The sequence below is a fragment of the Lissotriton vulgaris genome, chromosome 4_1 (genome assembly GCF_964263255.1).
Source record: "Lissotriton vulgaris chromosome 4_1, aLisVul1.2, whole genome shotgun sequence".
Lineage (NCBI taxonomy): Eukaryota > Metazoa > Chordata > Amphibia > Caudata > Salamandridae > Lissotriton > Lissotriton vulgaris.
In genome coordinates this window covers 2,007,139,123-2,007,156,432 of record NC_141691.1, presented here as the reverse complement: position 1 = coordinate 2,007,156,432, position 17,310 = coordinate 2,007,139,123, and the positions used below count along the sequence as shown (strand labels likewise).

Genomic DNA, 17,310 nt, shown 5'->3' with positions numbered 1-17,310 from the left:
ATCGGAAAACATTTGGAAAACGTAGTCGTTGACGTATTGAATGGGAGTAAGGGGAAGGAATCACCCTAAGTGCGTATAGAGTTTGCTCGACAAGTAAAAGCGCGTGGTGATTGGTGACTTTTGTGTATTTGCCGCTCTCATGGTATGATTGTCATGAATAATGCGCGGAAAAAACAAAGTACAAAGTGTGGCGTTGCATAGTACAATAGTGTGGACAAACGTGGACACGAGTGACATAATGGGTGTCATGTGCTTATTCAGAAAAGGCGAGTAAATGCCCATAGAGAACCACTTAACAATATATACACAATAATTAGTCGGTGGATACACGTCGAGTGACGTAGTGACTGTTGGTGGCGGTGAATCTGAAGTAGAACAGCTCCGTGTGTCAAGGCGGGGAGAGACTGAGGAGACTAAGGACTAAGGACTGGGTCTTAGATGGAAGGAAAAAGAAGGGGGGGTAATTGGATGAGTATAGAGCATTTCTTGACAATCGTTTGGAGAAGGAGGCAACCCTGTGATGTTATGATGGGGTCAAAGTGTGTAATGGCCTTCATGCTACCTTTGTTATTAAAGTCGGTTGACACCCATGGTGTGAGATCAGGAGCCCTGAGGCACACCATTGGGAGGCAAATTGAGAACTACCTCAAAGGGGAACAAGTTGTTACTTGTTACTGGGTAAACATACTTCCTTGGTTAACATTTGGTATGAAGCAGTGGGCACTTTAGTCTTTACTGCTACTCACCCACACAGGTCTTCCCGTCCAGGGCCAGCACGAAGCCCGTGTCGCAGGAGCAGGTGAAGGAACCAGGCGTGTTCTTGCAGGTGGCGTGCAGGAGGCATGCCTGCAAGCCGGTGATCTGCGACAGTTCACATTCATCGACATCTGAAGATAGGACATTTGGACATAGAGTTATTTCAGGCAGATGGTAACCGCACTCATTCACAAACTGCATCAACCTGCCCGGTGAACAGACATTGTCCTTCTTGTGGAAGGATGTGCAATTACAAGAGAATGGGTCTGATGGAGGAACTGGTTTCCCTGGAGGATCTTGAGCCACAAACATTCAAGCAATGCACCTCCAGACTACCTTAACACACGGTCATATGACCTGTCCCCCAAAATCCATTCTGTTTCCAGATTTGCCTTTTAATTCAGCACTAAAAAGCATAATATATTAAAAAATTCCAAAATTACATGATAGCGACCAGGCTAGCAATGCTGACTAGAAAACAAACTGGAGAGTCCAAGGAATGGAGAACTAAACACGTACCTCAATGACAAAAGACTAAGGGCCCGATGTAGGTAATCTCAGATTACCGATTCTTAAATACCGAATCATACCGATTCGGTATTTAAGAACTGGCAATCGGGATGTAGGTAATTTTACCGAATTAATTACCGAATAGGTATGATTCCGTTATTAATGAATCGGTATTTACCGATTCTGTAATTGCCATTGATTCCTATGGGCCTTAAGGCCCATAGGAATCAATGTCAATTACCGAATCGGTAAATACTGATTCGGTAAAATTACCGAATTTGCAAGGGGGACAGGGTGTCACTTTGACACCCTGTTGCACTCCTGATTCTGGCTTGTGTGCCATGTGGCACACATACATGACCTTAGGGCATGTATGTGTACCACATGGCACAGGTGTACATGCACAGATGTGCATGTACACAGGAATTCGTTATTTACCATGACATAGTATGTCATGGTAAATAACGAATTCTTAAGGGCCGTGGCACTGTTTTCAGTGCCACCACACCTACATCACAAATTTGAGAGTCGGTAAATTTACCGATTCGGTAATTTACAGAATCGGTAAATTTACCGATTCTGTAAATATACCGAATCTGTAAATTTAAGGTCCCCTACATCTCAATCACCAAATACCGGTCTGTAACGGCCGAAATCGCTCTACAAATCCTGATTGATTGAATAATACCTGCGAGTGGTTTAGTTGGGGATCACAAGCTAATCCCCAGTAATGCATTTACGGAATGGGGATTTACAGGCGAAAATCTGTGTTCCCACACTGATTTCCTCATGTCTACACCAAATCCTGTGTCTTTTCCAGGCACATATTCTACTTGCTTTTTGTAGGGGTCAGCCGTCCAGAAAATATTGTGATATTACCACACTTCCAGGTGTGGTAATAAAGCACCACTTGCAACTTTATGATCAAACGAATTTAATTTCATATTAAACAACACAAACTATTACTAAATTATACTCTAAATGCCTGGTGGCCAAAAGTAAAAAAACAAAAGAAACGTATACTATCAATTATTAGAAATGCCACAACTTTGCCGCTAATCATACAGAACAGTCCTTCTTTGTGGTCCTTTCGGAAACAACTCAAAACTTGGTTATTTGACCAATAAGTAGATCCTCCTTTAGGGCTGAATTTAGCAGATATCAGCGCCGAGATGCCCAAGGGCCTTTGTAGCGCTTTACAAATGTTTAAATAAATAAACTATACGAAAAGAACGCCCAGATCAAGACAACGCCCTAATGGCTGGGCACTAAACAAAGGCTGCTGTTTACCACATTAATGTGAGATCTGTAGGATTTGCCAATACTGGGGGAAATGTAGCAATAAAGGATTACTTTCTGGATGGAAGGTATAAGGAATATTACAAACAGAATATGACAATAGGTGTCATGAGTGTACTTTTCAGATTTAAAGTAGTCCCTCATGCATTTCGTTGGTAGCAGTTCCTGGGAGGAGGAATCACAAACCAAACAGCCAATAGCATGAGGCGCAAAGAAAATACTATCTAGGTGGTGCCAACTCCCACTCTGGGAATAGTTTAAACTGAAGAATGGGTAACAATGGGACAGAAGTCAGATCTAACCAGAGAAGTCACTATGACAAGCTGTGTGTCTGTGTGAAGCAGTGGCTTACCTTTTAGAGGCCGCATTGATTCTAGGGACAAACCTGGATATTGAGTCCACTTGTTTACAATGCACCAGCAAAGCCACAAATAATCACATAGGAGGATACACCACACACCCCAATGCACACTAAACAGCTGTAACAAGTTGACTCCTTGATCTGTCCACAGTTTAGTCCTGAGTGTAAGCAGGGTTATCATTCATGCCGTAAAAAGACATGGGATCTTTTCAAGGTGATACAGACAGGAGTTCTCACCTTCGCAAGTGTTCAGTCTCTGAAGGAAACCACGCTGACACTGGCACCGGTATGAGCCCGGGGTGTTGGAGCAGTTGGCGTGTGGTCCGCAGGGGTGTGGGACCAGGGCGCACTCATCCACATCTACAACAGAGAAGCAGACAATGAGACAAAAGCCACCGGAACAGTCATACACTCAGCCAAGAGACTAACATAACATGTTGACTTGGAGAAGTCACATCCCCAACAAGAAAAAAAGGGAAACAAGAGATTAGGTCAAGAGTGGTAGCATCACCAGCCAACAAAGACGTAGAAAGAAATGACCAGCAGCAGTCATACCAGCTAAAACAGGAACAGAGGTGACACTCAGCCTAAGAGCCAACATAAAGAGGGAGCAGAGCAGTCACAGATCCACTCAACAAAGGTAAAGATGGCACAAAGAGCGGATGCAGAAGAGGTGACTAAGTGTATATATACACAGACAAGAAACAAACAGAAAGATGTGACCAAAAGAAGTCACATGCCAAGCCATGAAATAAATGGAAAGAGGCACCCAAGAGCAGTCACGCATTGAGTATTCAGATGACAGGAAAGACGTGCAGTCATTCCTACAAAGTGAACCAGGACGTCAAGATCAGTCACACACCAAGTCAGGAAACAAAGGGGAAGAGAAGCCAGATACTTGGATAACAAAGCAAAAGAGGTAACCTAGAGCAAGTCAATCTACATTAAACAAAAGAGGCAGTAGCAGTCACAGAATCAACCTTGAAACGACAGGAAAACGTTAATATTCTATTCATGGCGATCTGCTCATCTTGAGGGAGATAACTTAGGGATGGCTGTCACAAGATCTGGAAAAGGTGTGGGTGCTTCCTCACCTGTGCACTCTAGGGTGTCCGGGTGGAGCTGGAAGCCTGCCGGGCAGCTGCAGACCTCCCCCTCCAGCAGCTGGCCTGGGGGGCAGCCACAGTTCGTGCCACTCGTCTGGCGGATCTGGTTCCCAGGGCAGGCTGTGGTCCGCACCTCCGGCACCACCTCTGTTTGAAGACAAGAGAGAAGTAACACTGAGCGTGTGGTGCCTGAACGCAGCGGAGCACCATGAAGCAGCCAGGCACACACCCCAGCTGATGATGACTTCAACCTCTTAATTCTTCTAGTGCCCTCACACAAAGAAACTTAAGAAGGCAGCCTTTATTGTGGGAGAAACGAGAAAACACACCTCACTATCAGAAGCAGCTCTAGAACACTCTACTGAGCCCCCAAGGCCAGCAGTGCCCATGTGAACTTCTTGCAGGAAGGCCATTCAGAAGAAGGAAGGGGTAAAATTGTACAGGCACAGTCTTTACACAAGATTAATAAATAGGCCCAGGGTTGGTTTGGCCTTAATGGGATCATCAGTGAGTTTTAAATTCAGGGACAAGGAGCCTGAGGTCCAAATCAAGGCATACCATATCTTCTTAGGGAGACTGAGTGTTATGTTGTTGGTCCACTTGTGACTCCTCCCGTACCCTTACGGTAAATGGTATTGTGGTAGCGTGTAACTTTCTTTAGAAATAATTATGCTGCCTCAAAAGGCAGATGGAGCCCACCAACCACACTAAGGAGCCCATTAGGATGTCGGGCGGATCACCCCCACCGGGCCGGCGGTAACCCCCGGCTGGGGTGATTCGCCGGACATCCTGTCATGAATGACCCCCGCCACATTAGGATGGCTGGGGGGTCCGCGGCGGACGGAAAGACCATCCGCCGCATTTCCGCCAGTCGACTTGTTGACCGGGCAGAAAACCTGTATAACATGGCGGCAGTGTCTGCAAGACACCGCCATCCATATTATGATGTGGGCGGTGAGCAGCCATTCCATAGCGGCGATGCCGCCATGAAAAGGCTTGCGGTCTTTGCTGTTGGGGGCCCGTAGCGGGCCCCCAGGGTTTTGGGGGGGGAGGTGGAGGGTGCACATGGAGGGTACCTATGGTACCCCCCTGCATTGTCATGCACAAGGTGGCAAACATCAAGCGGTGCCTGTCACGTTGTGCATGCAAATGCACAACATTCATTTTTCACATTGCAGCGGGTGCTGTTTAAAGCACCGCCCACCGCAATGTTAAAAATGAGGGTTGCACCCGCCAGTGTGGCGGGCGCATCCTTATCTGAATGGCGGGACCGCCATGACATGGGCGGTCGGTCCTGTGCCCCAATGTGGTGGCGGGTGGACAAAATCCGCCCGTCATCGTAATAGGCCCCTAAGTGTTTGTAATTTCTTAACGTCTGTGTAACAATTAAGGGTGGGCGGAACTCATGGAGTTTCACTCCACGGAGTTCTGCAGAGTTACTTGAAAACTCTGGGACATTCCACGGAGTTCCGTGAAGGGGTGGAAATCAGCACGTCACGCTTCTTGTGCTGATTTTTAGCACTGGGAGCTTGTTCCGTGCTGCAAAATCACACGAACGGCACCACAAGGGGCACCAGAGGGCAGTGTTTCTTTGCTGCCGCTCTAGCGGATTTTGGACTCGAGCGGTAGCTTCTCATCTCGAACTGTTGCAACTGCCCGCATTGAGAAAATCTCACCAGGTGCCCTCCTAGTGCCCGAAAATTGTGCTAGGGGATGCCAATTTTCACTCGCCAACTTACCATTGGCAAGCTGCATGTGAGAAAAACTGTGCCACTCAGCAGTTGCTGGGATTTGACAAAAAATGTGCATTATATGCGTAACGCAGAGTGGCCAAAACTCCTCCAACTCTGCCAGTGAAGCCGAAAGTATCGCCCACCCCTAGTAACAATGTGCCCATAACTGTGGCTGCATGACACAACAACATGGTGACATGTTCCCAGCCCTGCGCTGCTGCTCATGGACCCAGGCACTGCCCTCCAAGGAATGTAGTCAACTCTTCAGGTCTTCTAGCACATTACCCTGGCACTTAGCTGAGGTGAGATGGGTGCGAGAGCCGGTCTCACACTAAGCCCCCTTCCCAGTGGCCATCTCCACTTTCTCCATCTTCCAAAGTCAGCTGTAATTTCCGATGAGCCATATTAAGCGGGATATTCCCAATTCCCCCTTTCAGATTAGGTGAACATTGTATGCAGCCTTGCAATGTATCTCACTCAGTAGTTGCCCAGAATCACGCTGTTGGAGTGCAGATCGAGTCAGAAACATAAACAATTGATTTTAAGGGAGAAACACATGCCATTTTACGGAAGCAGCAGAAAACACAAACAAATCGTGTGGATCCTGCGGCGGTGTAGCACATTGAGGACTTATATGCCCAGCAAAAGGTAACACCTTCTCTGCTTGTGAGAAAATGAGCCATTTTTATGAGGTCTGTGGATTAAGGCGCATGATGAGACCAAAGAAGGATGCAACACCAAAGAAGGTTGGGTAAGACTCCGATGTCGGCCAGAAGGAGGTAGTAGAGGGCTCTGATGGCACAGTCTTATCCGACCAGGAGAAAGTCCATCTTTTCTCAGCACTAGATAACCACCCGCAAAGCACCGCTAGAAAGCTGCCACAAAGTCGCATACGAATTCAAGGGCGTTGGATGAACTGTTTGATCAACACTGGCGCCACCGTGTGCATGATGCCAGTGACTGACTACCAACACATACGTCCATCAGCAAAGCGGAAACTCACAACTACGAAGATCTACGCCTATGGCAACACTGTCCGGTTGACTTTGAGGATGTTTCCACTGCTGGGGTACAACCCATTGCACTCTGCCCTCCGACCAACATCTCTGAAGTCAGAAGTGGTCACTTACTGTGATCGGTTCATATGTAACTTCACAAAATTGATGAAGCCACTACTTGACCTCAACAAGACAGGGTCACCATGGGCATGGGGGCTGGAAGAGCAGCAAGCTTTTGACAACACCAAGGCCGCCCTGTTGGCCGAAACCACGATTGAATATTATGACCCCTTCGAAGAAGACTGATTGGGTGTGGGAGACAGTGCTACAGGACTAGGGGATGTCCTGGTGCAGCCACAACACAATGAGGTATGGGCCTCTGTTGTCTACGGTAGTTGGGCTCTGCCCAACACAGAACAGTGGAACTCCCAGATCAAACGAGAGACCATTGCAGTGCTGTGAGGATGCAGATATTTCCACTTATATCTGTATGGAAATGAATTTTGAGTGTGTACCCATCACAAACATCTGGTACCTGTTTTCCAAGCATTGAAGTCCAAGCCTTGGATTGAAAAGTGGATGTCACAACTCCAAGAACATTTATTTGAGCTTTTGAAGGTGTATATTGGCCTGGCCGGACTACCCAGTGAACTATTTGTCTTGCCACTATTGAAGAAAGAGGTGGCTATAGAAACTGAAGAGTATGTGGGCCTCTAAGTTAAATGTTCCAGGCCAAAGCCTCTGATAGTAGCTGAAATATGTCAAGAAACCTAAACAGAAGAATGTCTTCAACTAATAGAAAAAGCTATCATCAGCGACAGCTGGTGGCACGTCCTGAAAGAGCAGCCAAACAGAACATATGAAGCTGGAAACAGATTCACGCAGTGTACCACGTTTGTGGCAAGTTGTCACTGGTAGAAGAAGTGATAATACTGAGAGGCAACTGCATTGTTGTCCCGACAAAACTGAAACCCAATCTTTTGCGCACTGTCCATCACACTCGTCAATGTGTCGTCAAGACCAAAGTACAGCGCAGGCAGAAAGTCTGGTTCCCAGATCTACATAGACTTGTAGAGAAGACCGTAGCTGGCTGTTTGCAATGTCGAGTGGTGGGGCAGTCTGACTGTCTGGCGCCAGTCACCTCTAAAGACATCCCTGAAGCCCTCTGGACTCAGTGCAGACTTCACTGTAGCTGGAAACCTCAACCTCCTTGTTGCGATAGATGTCTTTAGTAAGTAACCCGAGGTAGAGGTAGTCAACCGATGACGGGATCCCAAAACTTGAAAAAATATTCGCCCCCAAAAGATTTTCCCTAGAAGTCAAGAGTGACAACGCCCACCCTTTCATGAGCAAGAAATAGCCTCATGCTACCAGGCCCTTGATGTGAAGCACCGCAAGATCACACACTGGGGGGCCCCGGCAAATGAGGAAGTAGAATGATTTATGAAAACGCTTGATAAAGTCATCCGATTGCACTGATTGTCCTGTATCTTCTGTTTGCCTCCGCGGTAAGTGAGTGCCCTATTAGACAGGACAAGTCTACTCCCCCAGGTCCCAAAGGCACAGTGGAAAGGGGGTCATCTCCCTGTCCGCCCCGGGTACCAGCTCTCTGAACCGCTTCATTTGGGACCGGGATAGTGCATCTGCTGCCGTGTTCTCTGACCCTGGCACGTGGCGTGCCTTCAGCTCCAGATTCCCCTCCAGCTGTAATTTAATTAACCGCCGCATTAGCCTCAACATGTCAGGGCATCTCGCTGCGCCTCTGTTAATGGCCTGCACTACTCCCATGTTATCTGACCAAAGAGTGAGTTCCAGGTTTTTTATCTCCTCTTTCCAAATGGTCAGTGCCACAATTATTGGGAACAGCTCGAGAAACGTGATGTTCCTAGTGAGCCCCTGCGCATGCCACCTGTCTGGCCACTGGCTGGCGCACCAACTGTTTCCCAGGACCGCCCCGAACCCCAGGCTTCCGGCTGCGTCCGTGTAAAGAGCTATCTGTTTGGCCGTCACCCACCCCTCTCTCCATATCCGCACCCCGTTAAAATCCTGTAGGAACTCGTCCCACACCTGCAGGTCCTGTTTTACGCCTGCACTCAGCCGGATGTGGTGGTGCTTGTGGGTGACGCCGTCCGTTAGCCCTGTTAGGCGCCTAGAAAATACCCTGGCGGGAGGGATTACGCGAGCCGCGAAGTTAAGTCTACCTATCACTCCTTGGATATCCCTCAGGGTGGCCTTCTTCCGACCCCGTAGCTTCGACACTTCTTCGCGAAATTCCTTTACTTTGTCTGGGGGCAACCTGGCAGTTCCTGCTATGGAATCCAATTCTATGCCCAGGAACGTGAGTCTCGTGGTCGGGCCTGTCGTTTTCTCCTTTGCCAGGGGGACCCCGAGAGACCTGGCTAATTCTTCGAAGGCTGCCAGTGTACTACCGCACACCGAGGATCCTGCTGGGCCTGTGAACAGGAAATCGTCTAGGTAGAGCAGTTTTCCACCTTCCTGGTACCTGTCGTGAAGCGCCCATTCCAAGAAAGTGGCGAACTGTTCAAAATAGGCACATGATATGGCGCAGCCCATGGGCATGGCTTTATCAATAAACACATCCTCCCCCCATTGGAAACCCAGTAGGTGGAAACTGGAGGGGTGGACCGGTAATAGGCGGAACGCAGATTCAATATCCGCTTTCGCCATGAGGGATCCTATACCTGCCGCCTTCACCAGATCAATTGCGTTGTCGCCTGACGCGTAGCCCACTGAGCAAGCTTCGGGATCAATACCGTCGTTCACGGAGGAACCCTCCGGAAATGATAGGTGGTGTATTAGCCTGAATTGCCCTTCATCCTTCTTGGGGACCACGCCCAGCGGGGAGACGACTATGCCTTTGTGCAGCTCCTTTGGGAGGGGGCCCTCGACTCTACCCAGGTTAAATTCTTTCTCTATCTTAGTGCTCACAACCTCAGGGTGTTGCCTTGCTGACTTCAAGTTGCTCGCCCTCGCTAAGGGGAGTGGGCCCTGGAATGGGATGGCAAAGCCCTCCTCAAAACCATCAACCAGTAACCTGGCATGTGCTCTGTTCGGATATTTGTTCGCCAATCTGCGCAGCTGCTGTGTAATAATGGGGGATCTGGCCAGCTGGCACTTACGAATGTCCACCAGATCCCCTCCTCTCCCTGCGTTGGGGCTAACGCTTCTTGCTCTTCTCTTTCTTTTCCCCTTTTGACTCGCGCTTGGAACCTTTGCACGCCACAGTAGCATGCCTGCCCCCGCAGCTAGCGCATGCGTGTTGGAACTTACAATCCCCTGCCTCGTATCTCCAACAGATCGCCTTAGTTGCGGTTGGGGAGTAAGATCTCCCGGTAGACCGCCTCTGATATGTACTATTCTTCCCCTTTTGGTACGAGCTCCGAAAGGGCTGGTCGCTTTTGCCCGCCCAGGCCCTAACCTCTTTGGCTGTAAGCATCTTGTGGACGAACCCCGAGACATCCTCCTCATTCCACTCCATTTCAGGGTGCCTCTGCATTTTCAATCTAAACCCTTTATCGTACTCCAACCAGGCATCCCCAGGGAACTGCCTCTGTGCTAGGTGGATGTTGGCCTCGTACAGCCACAAATCAGCAGCGCAATGGGGGAACCTCTCCACTATAATGCATGCCGTGATTCTGAATGCATCCAACCAATTGTCGAAGGTGCGCTCCTTTCTGGCCCCGCGCCTTTCTCTCCTGTCCTCATCCTTCCTGTCGCACGTGGTTAGATCGAGCCCCTCTAGCTGTATTTCAAGTAGTGAAAATATGTCTATGAATTCCTTGCGCCATATCCTTTCTTTAACCGCAAGGGGGATGAGGCATGCTAAACCGGTGGCTTTCGTAGTCAGGGACGCCGGACCAGGGGATGGCCTGATGTAAGGATCGTTGACTAGCCCGCCCGGAGGTGGGCTCCCTGACGCAGGGCCGTAACCCCACCCGGGTAGCGGGGAGATTTGTTCACCTTGGGCGGACAAGCCTACCTGCTCTTGCACTCTTGTCTGCCGGGCCCACCCTGGGTCGACCATATGCCATGTCAGACCTGCCGCTTCTTCTGCGCGCTGCTCCCTAGGCCCTGCTATTACTTGCCCTGTTCCCTGGCGTCAGCGATTTCAAGCACTCTTTTACGATGTTGCTAATATGCTCACCCTTTTTCCCTTTGCTGGTCGTCTCACCCTGGTCGCCGACATCCGGTCTCGACGGAAGAGGTTTCTGGCGTACTTTCTTCGGAGGGTTCCTCTTGGATGTCCTCTTCATCGGCGTGCTTTTGTGTTTCTTGGGTGCGGAAGGCCCTGGTTCTTCATCTGCCTGGTTGTCGTGATCGTGACGAGCTGGAAGGCTCGAGTAAGGAAATATCGCGGCAGCACTACATCTCCCAGAAATCTCCAGGGCGAGACGAAACAGTCTCCGCCCCCAGAGAGAGTATAAAAACACTTCCGTCACAATCCCAAGTTGCTTGTCAATCCTTCCGGTTACCTGATCGTGTATGGACCTAGCCTTCGGAGAACTGTGAATGCGCGGACGCTTGCCTTCCCGCTTTGGACGCCGAGAGAAACGGGTGCGCGGACGCTTGCCTTCCCGCTTTGGACGCCGAGAGAAACGGGTGCGCGGACGCTTGCCTTCCCGCTCTGGACGCCGAGAGCAACGGGAGTGCGGACGCTTGCCTTCCCGCTTTGGACGCCGAGATACTTTGGATATTCTCGTAAGTAGAGATCTGGTCTCCTTATTATTTAGCACGGCCGTGCTGTCTGAGAGTAGGTAATTGATGCCAACGAGTATTGTATGGTATATCTCTCTTCACCTATCTCTTCCGAACGATATCCTTTTTCGATAGTGACTAGAACTACTCGAAGGGGAAATCGCCTTTCTACACCGTCGGTGTAGCTAACTGTGACTAAAACAGAACCCGTTTACAGCTTGAATCCGAGTCCTCGTTATTTCCCGACTTTGGGGACAAATCAAGCGGTAATCAACCGTAAGTGAATCCTTGGTTAAACTTGTGTATGTTTGCTTGTATCCCTTATCCTCAGAGCACTACTAACCTGTGTTCTTGAATTTACAGACATTGTTGTGCCTTGAAGTCCTCCGTTGCCATAGACCAGATCTTGAGGGGTGTCTTCACAACAACCTTCCCGGCTCAACTCCCCTTCCCTTTACCTGGAGGACTACCTGTCTCCGGTGCGTACCTCCACCGGAGAGGGTCAGTGTTATCGGGTATAGGGAAGACTATCTTCTCTCCGTGGTCCCTGCTGGCTAGACCCCTAAAGGTTAGTGGCTTGTGTTTTGTTCTCTTGTGTTGTTTATCTGCCGCTAACCTTGACAGATTGACAAGCCCAAGGAAAAAGACCAGCCTGGGCCATGGATACTAATGATGCCTTGACCTCGTTGCTCGAGGGATTTAGTGTACTCCAACAAGAAGTACATGCTTCCCGAGTGGAAAATCAAGAGCTCAGAAAAGACATGAATACCATGCGTAGAGAAGTCGCTGGTATGTCCCGCAGAAATCCCGGGGGTGGGTCATATATTAGAGAAGCTACGCTTCCTCCCCCTGGGCAAACCCTATCCCAGCCATCAACCCCAATAGCTTCAGGGGGGGGGTTCTTTAATCCCCATGCCGTACCTTCATCCTCCACAGACCACAATCCTACAGTGCACATCATCCAGAATACAGGAATACCTTTGGCTGCCCCAGAGAGGTTTTACGGAGATCCTAAGAAGTTTGAGACCTTTTTAAACCAGTGTCGTCTCCACTTCTTATGCAAACCAACCGTGTTTCAAGATGATGCCGCAAAGACCGCCTTTATGATGTCTTACATGGGAGGGAATGCGGCGAGCTGGACTATTCCGTTGATGGAAAAGAACGATCCCGTTCTACATCGATTCCCAGACTTTTGTACAGCCTTAAGGAAACTCTTTGATCGCAAAACTCATATGTTGTCGTTAGACAAAGAACTCCTGACGTTGCGACAAGGGTCACAAGATCTACTGGCGTACATCACCTCATTTAATCGACTCTTAGCCGAAACTGACTGGCCGCAAGAAAAAAGGACCTCGTTGTTCTACCAGGGCCTTCGGAGCGAACTGAAAGATGTCCTGTCACAGGTAGTCCAATTACCCGCTACATGCGAAGAACTCATCGACCTCACTGTACAATTGGACCATCGGCTCCTGGAGAGGAAAGGAGATCGAAACAGAGGTGATGGACGCGGATGGTATCCGAGATTCAAGCTCCCCTCCGAAGATCACACCAAAAGCGCCGATAACGTGGAACCCATGCAGATTGGGGGTATTCGAGGTCCTCTAACGTCTGAAGAAAGAGAACGACGAAGAAAGATGAAGCTATGTATGTATTGTGGGAAAGGGGGCCATTTTGTACGAGAATGTCGAGCCCGGACCCCACTTACGGACAAAACCCTGGGACCAAAGACTACTGCAGCCAGTGGATCCCGTGAGACGGCGGAAAACTAGAACGTCCAACCCCGACTGAGATCTCTGGGATGGACCAACAACCAACAAGGATCTCCAACTTACTCGCCAATACGATGATGCCTGCTGTGGCACACATGAATTTGCCTATCTCTCTGTGGACTACCCAAGATCACTACATTCAGATGGATGCCTTATTGGATTCCGGGGCCACAGGAAACTACATGGATATTGACTACGCCGATTCCTTGGGGATACCATGGGAAAAGAAGACAGAACCTGAACAAGTAAAAGCAGTGGATGGCTCCATTTTGTCTTCTGGGCCGGTGGTTAAACATACTCTCCCTTTGAGAATGCATCACGGAGAACATAGGGAGTTTATACAATTCGATTTGATAGCCGCTCCTCAGTTTCGTGTGATCCTAGGCATGCCCTGGCTTACGTTACATGATCCAGTAGTGTGTTGGTCAGCTCGTACCATCACCTTAAACTCCCCCTATTGCATGGAACATTGTTATACCCCTGTCGAAAAAGAAGACCATGAAGAACGACCCAGTCTTAGACACCTGGCTGTGGCTTGCTCAGAAACACCTCTCTGCAGTACGACAAAACTCCCAGAAATATATAACGAATATCGTTCTCTGTTCGACAAACACAAGGCCACCGGGTTGCCCCCGCACAGGGTATATGATTGTTGCATCGAACTCCTCCCCGGTGCCTCTATTCCTTGTAGCAGGGTGTATGCCCTGACGGAACATGAAAACATCTATTTACAGAACTACATTGAGGAGAATCTTGCTACGGGATTCATCAGTCATTCCACTTCCCCTGCTTCGTCTCCCCTCTTCTTCATCCCGAAGAAAGACTGCGCAGAATTACGTCCCTGCATCGACTACAGAGCACTGAACAATATCACAGTGAAAAATAGATATCCCCTTCCTTTGATTCCTGTCATGATGGACCAAATAAAGGGAGCTCGTTACTTCACCAAATTAGATCTGAGAGGGGCCTACCATCTGGTGAGGGTGAAAAAGGGGGATGAATGGAAGACCGCGTTCCGCACGAAGTTCGGCCTATTTGAATACAATGTAATGCCCTTTGGGTTATGCAACGCTCCTGCGGCCTTCCAATTCTTTATGGACGAGGTGCTCAGGGGCCTACTGGATACCATCTGCATGGTATACATAGATGATATCCTGGTATATTCCAGTACTCTCCAGGAACACGAACACCATGTCAAAGAAGTGTTGAGTCGTCTACACCAACACCAGTTGTTCGCAAAACTAGAAAAATGCCTCTTCCATGCCACTGAAGTCTCATTTTTGGGGTATGTGATAAACGCTAATGGGTTTCAGATGGAGAGTGGAAAGGTGGAAGCCATCACAAGTTGGAAAACTCCTCAAGACGTGAAGTCGGTGCAAAGCTTCCTTGGTTTTGCAAATTATTACCGGCGTTTCATCAAAGACTTTTCTAAAATCATCCACCCCATTTCCCATCTATTAAAGAAAAACGTTCCCTTCAAGTGGGGAGAGGAGGCAGAACACTCTTTCTGCATTCTAAAGGATAGCTTTACCAAGGCCCCTATCTTGAGACATCCTGATGTACAACTTCCTTTCATCTTAGAAACAGATGCTTCGCAGTACGCATTGGGAGGAGTACTTTCGCAACGCCACCCGGAAACGGGACAAATCCATCCAGTAGCATTCTACTCCAAAAAACTCAGTCCAAGCGAAATCAACTATTCGATCACTGACAAAGAGTTGTTGGCGATTAAGAGAGGGTGTGAGGAATGGAGACATTACCTACTGGGGGCACGACATACCATCGAGATCTACACGGACCATCGGAACTTATTGTTCTTAAAGACTGCAAAAGCGCTGACTCCCAGGCAGTTGAGATGGACTCTATTCTTCTCAGATTATGATTTCGTCATCAAATATCGGCCAGGCCCACAAAACGGAAAAGCCGATGCCCTCTCAAGGAATCAAGACACACAAGAACCCCTATTAGACATTCCTGAGGAACCAACAACCATCCTTCCTGAGAAATTCTTCCCAGAAAACACCATCGCCTTGCTCACATCCAGTGATTTCCTCGAGGATACCAGAGTGGCAGTAACAGAGATCGATGTCCAGGCTTGGTTAACGGAAGATCCTCAAATGAGAACACAAAAAGACGACCTCCTGTACTACCGACATGCCTTATATGTGCCGGACCCTGGGTTGCACATGCAGGTGCTCAATTGGGCACATGACTCTGTGTTGGGGGGACATTGGGGAGTGTATAAAACTATAGCTACCATAGAACGTTCATTTTGGTGGCCGACCTTACGAAACGATGTTAAGAAATACATACGGAACTGTTCAGTATGCACGCAAGGAAAAGCAAAACACAACAAACCTTCGGGGCTGTTACGCTCCATTCCCATTCCTCCTGCACCCTGGCATACGGTCTCGATGGATTTTATAGTCGAGATGCCCTTATGTCAGGGAAAAACTACGGTACTGGTGATAGTAGATCACTTGACTAAAATGGGACACTTTGTACCGCTGGAGGGTCTGCCAACATCAGCCGAACTAGCCATGATTATCTTACAACACCTCATCCGAGCGCATGGTATCCCCAGAGTATTCATCACCGACAGAGGGTCCCAGTTTACTTCACGTTTTTGGAAGGCCCTTTGCGATTCCTTGGCCATAGACGCAAGACTCTCCACGAGTTATCACCCTCAGACAGATGGCAAGACAGAGAGGCTCAACCACACTCTCGAACAATACCTACGTTGTTTTACATTGCAGAACTCAACGGATTGGGTTACCCTCTTGTGGTTAGCTGAATTCACCTACAATAACTCTGACCACACTACACTGGGATGTTCTCCCTTTTTCTGTCTGTTTGGGTATCATCCGAACATTCTCCCCTTCGAATGGCCTGTTACGACCAATCTACCCAGCATCCAGGAACATCATGCCCATCTCCAGGCCATTCAAATTGACGCTAAACATCACTTGGCTGAAGCTCAAGCGACGCAGAAGCGGTATGCCGACAAGAAACGCACTCCTGAACCGGTCTACAAAGTGGGGGATAAGGTATGGCTTTCCACAAAAAACATTCATCTCCGGGGAATTAACAAACTCAAACCTAGATATATAGGTCCCTATAGTGTTGAGAAGGTTATCAACCCTGTGGCCTTAAAACTATCCATTCCCCAGAACTGGAGGATACATCCGGTGTTTCACGTCTCACTACTCCTACCCTGTCATCTGGACACAAGATTGCCCGTCCATCCTGCCCCAGTATTGGTAGAAGGTCTGGAGGAGTATGAGGTGGAAGAGTTGTTGGATTCTCGGATCCATAGGGGTAGAGTGCAGTATCTGGTGAGCTGGAAGGGATTTGGGGTAGAGGAGAGAACATGGGAACCAGAGCAGAATTTGCACTGCCCTGACTTGATTTCGCAATTTCATCAGCTGTATCCAGGAAAACCGGGTCGACCGCCGGGTCGGCGATCCTCGAGAGGGGGTTCTGTCGTGATCGTGACGAGCTGGAAGGCTCGAGTAAGGAAATATCGCGGCAGCACTACATCTCCCAGAAAGCTCCAGGGCGAGACGAAACAGTCTCCGCCCCCAGAGAGAGTATAAAAACACTTCCGTCACAATCCCAAGTTGCTTGTCAATCCTTCCGGTTACCTGATCGTGTATGGACCTAGCCTTCGGAGAACTGTGAATGCGCGGACGCTTGCCTTCCCGCTTTGGACGCCGAGAGAAACGGGTGCGCGGACGCTTGCCTTCCCGCTTTGGACGCCGAGAGAAACGGGTGCGCGGACGCTTGCCTTCCCGCTCTGGACGCCGAGAGCAACGGGAGTGCGGACGCTTGCCTTCCCGCTTTGGACGCCGAGATACTTTGGATATTCTCGTAAGTAGAGATCTGGTCTCCTTATTATTTAGCACGGCCGTGCTGTCTGAGAGTAGGTAATTGATGCCAACGAGTATTGTATGGTATATCTCTCTTCACCTATCTCTTCCGAACGATATCCTTTTTCGATAGTGACTAGAACTACTCGAAGGGGAAATCGCCTTTCTACACCGTCGGTGTAGCTAACTGTGA

General features: G+C 49.0%; 1 protein-coding gene across 1 annotated transcript in view; it reads right to left on the bottom strand.

The window, feature by feature from the left end:
• LOC147724856 (uncharacterized) overlaps nucleotides 1-17,310 on the bottom strand; it is a 181,449-nt gene that overhangs the window by 122,663 nt on the left and 41,476 nt on the right. Inside the window, exons 3-5 of the mRNA XM_086966351.1 lie at nucleotides 4,021-4,179; nucleotides 3,164-3,286; nucleotides 747-887 (exon numbers count right to left, since the gene is read on the bottom strand). Coding sequence (XP_086822477.1) covers nucleotides 747-887; nucleotides 3,164-3,286; nucleotides 4,021-4,179 — 423 coding nt within the window. The remainder of the gene's footprint in view (nucleotides 1-746; nucleotides 888-3,163; nucleotides 3,287-4,020; nucleotides 4,180-17,310) is intronic.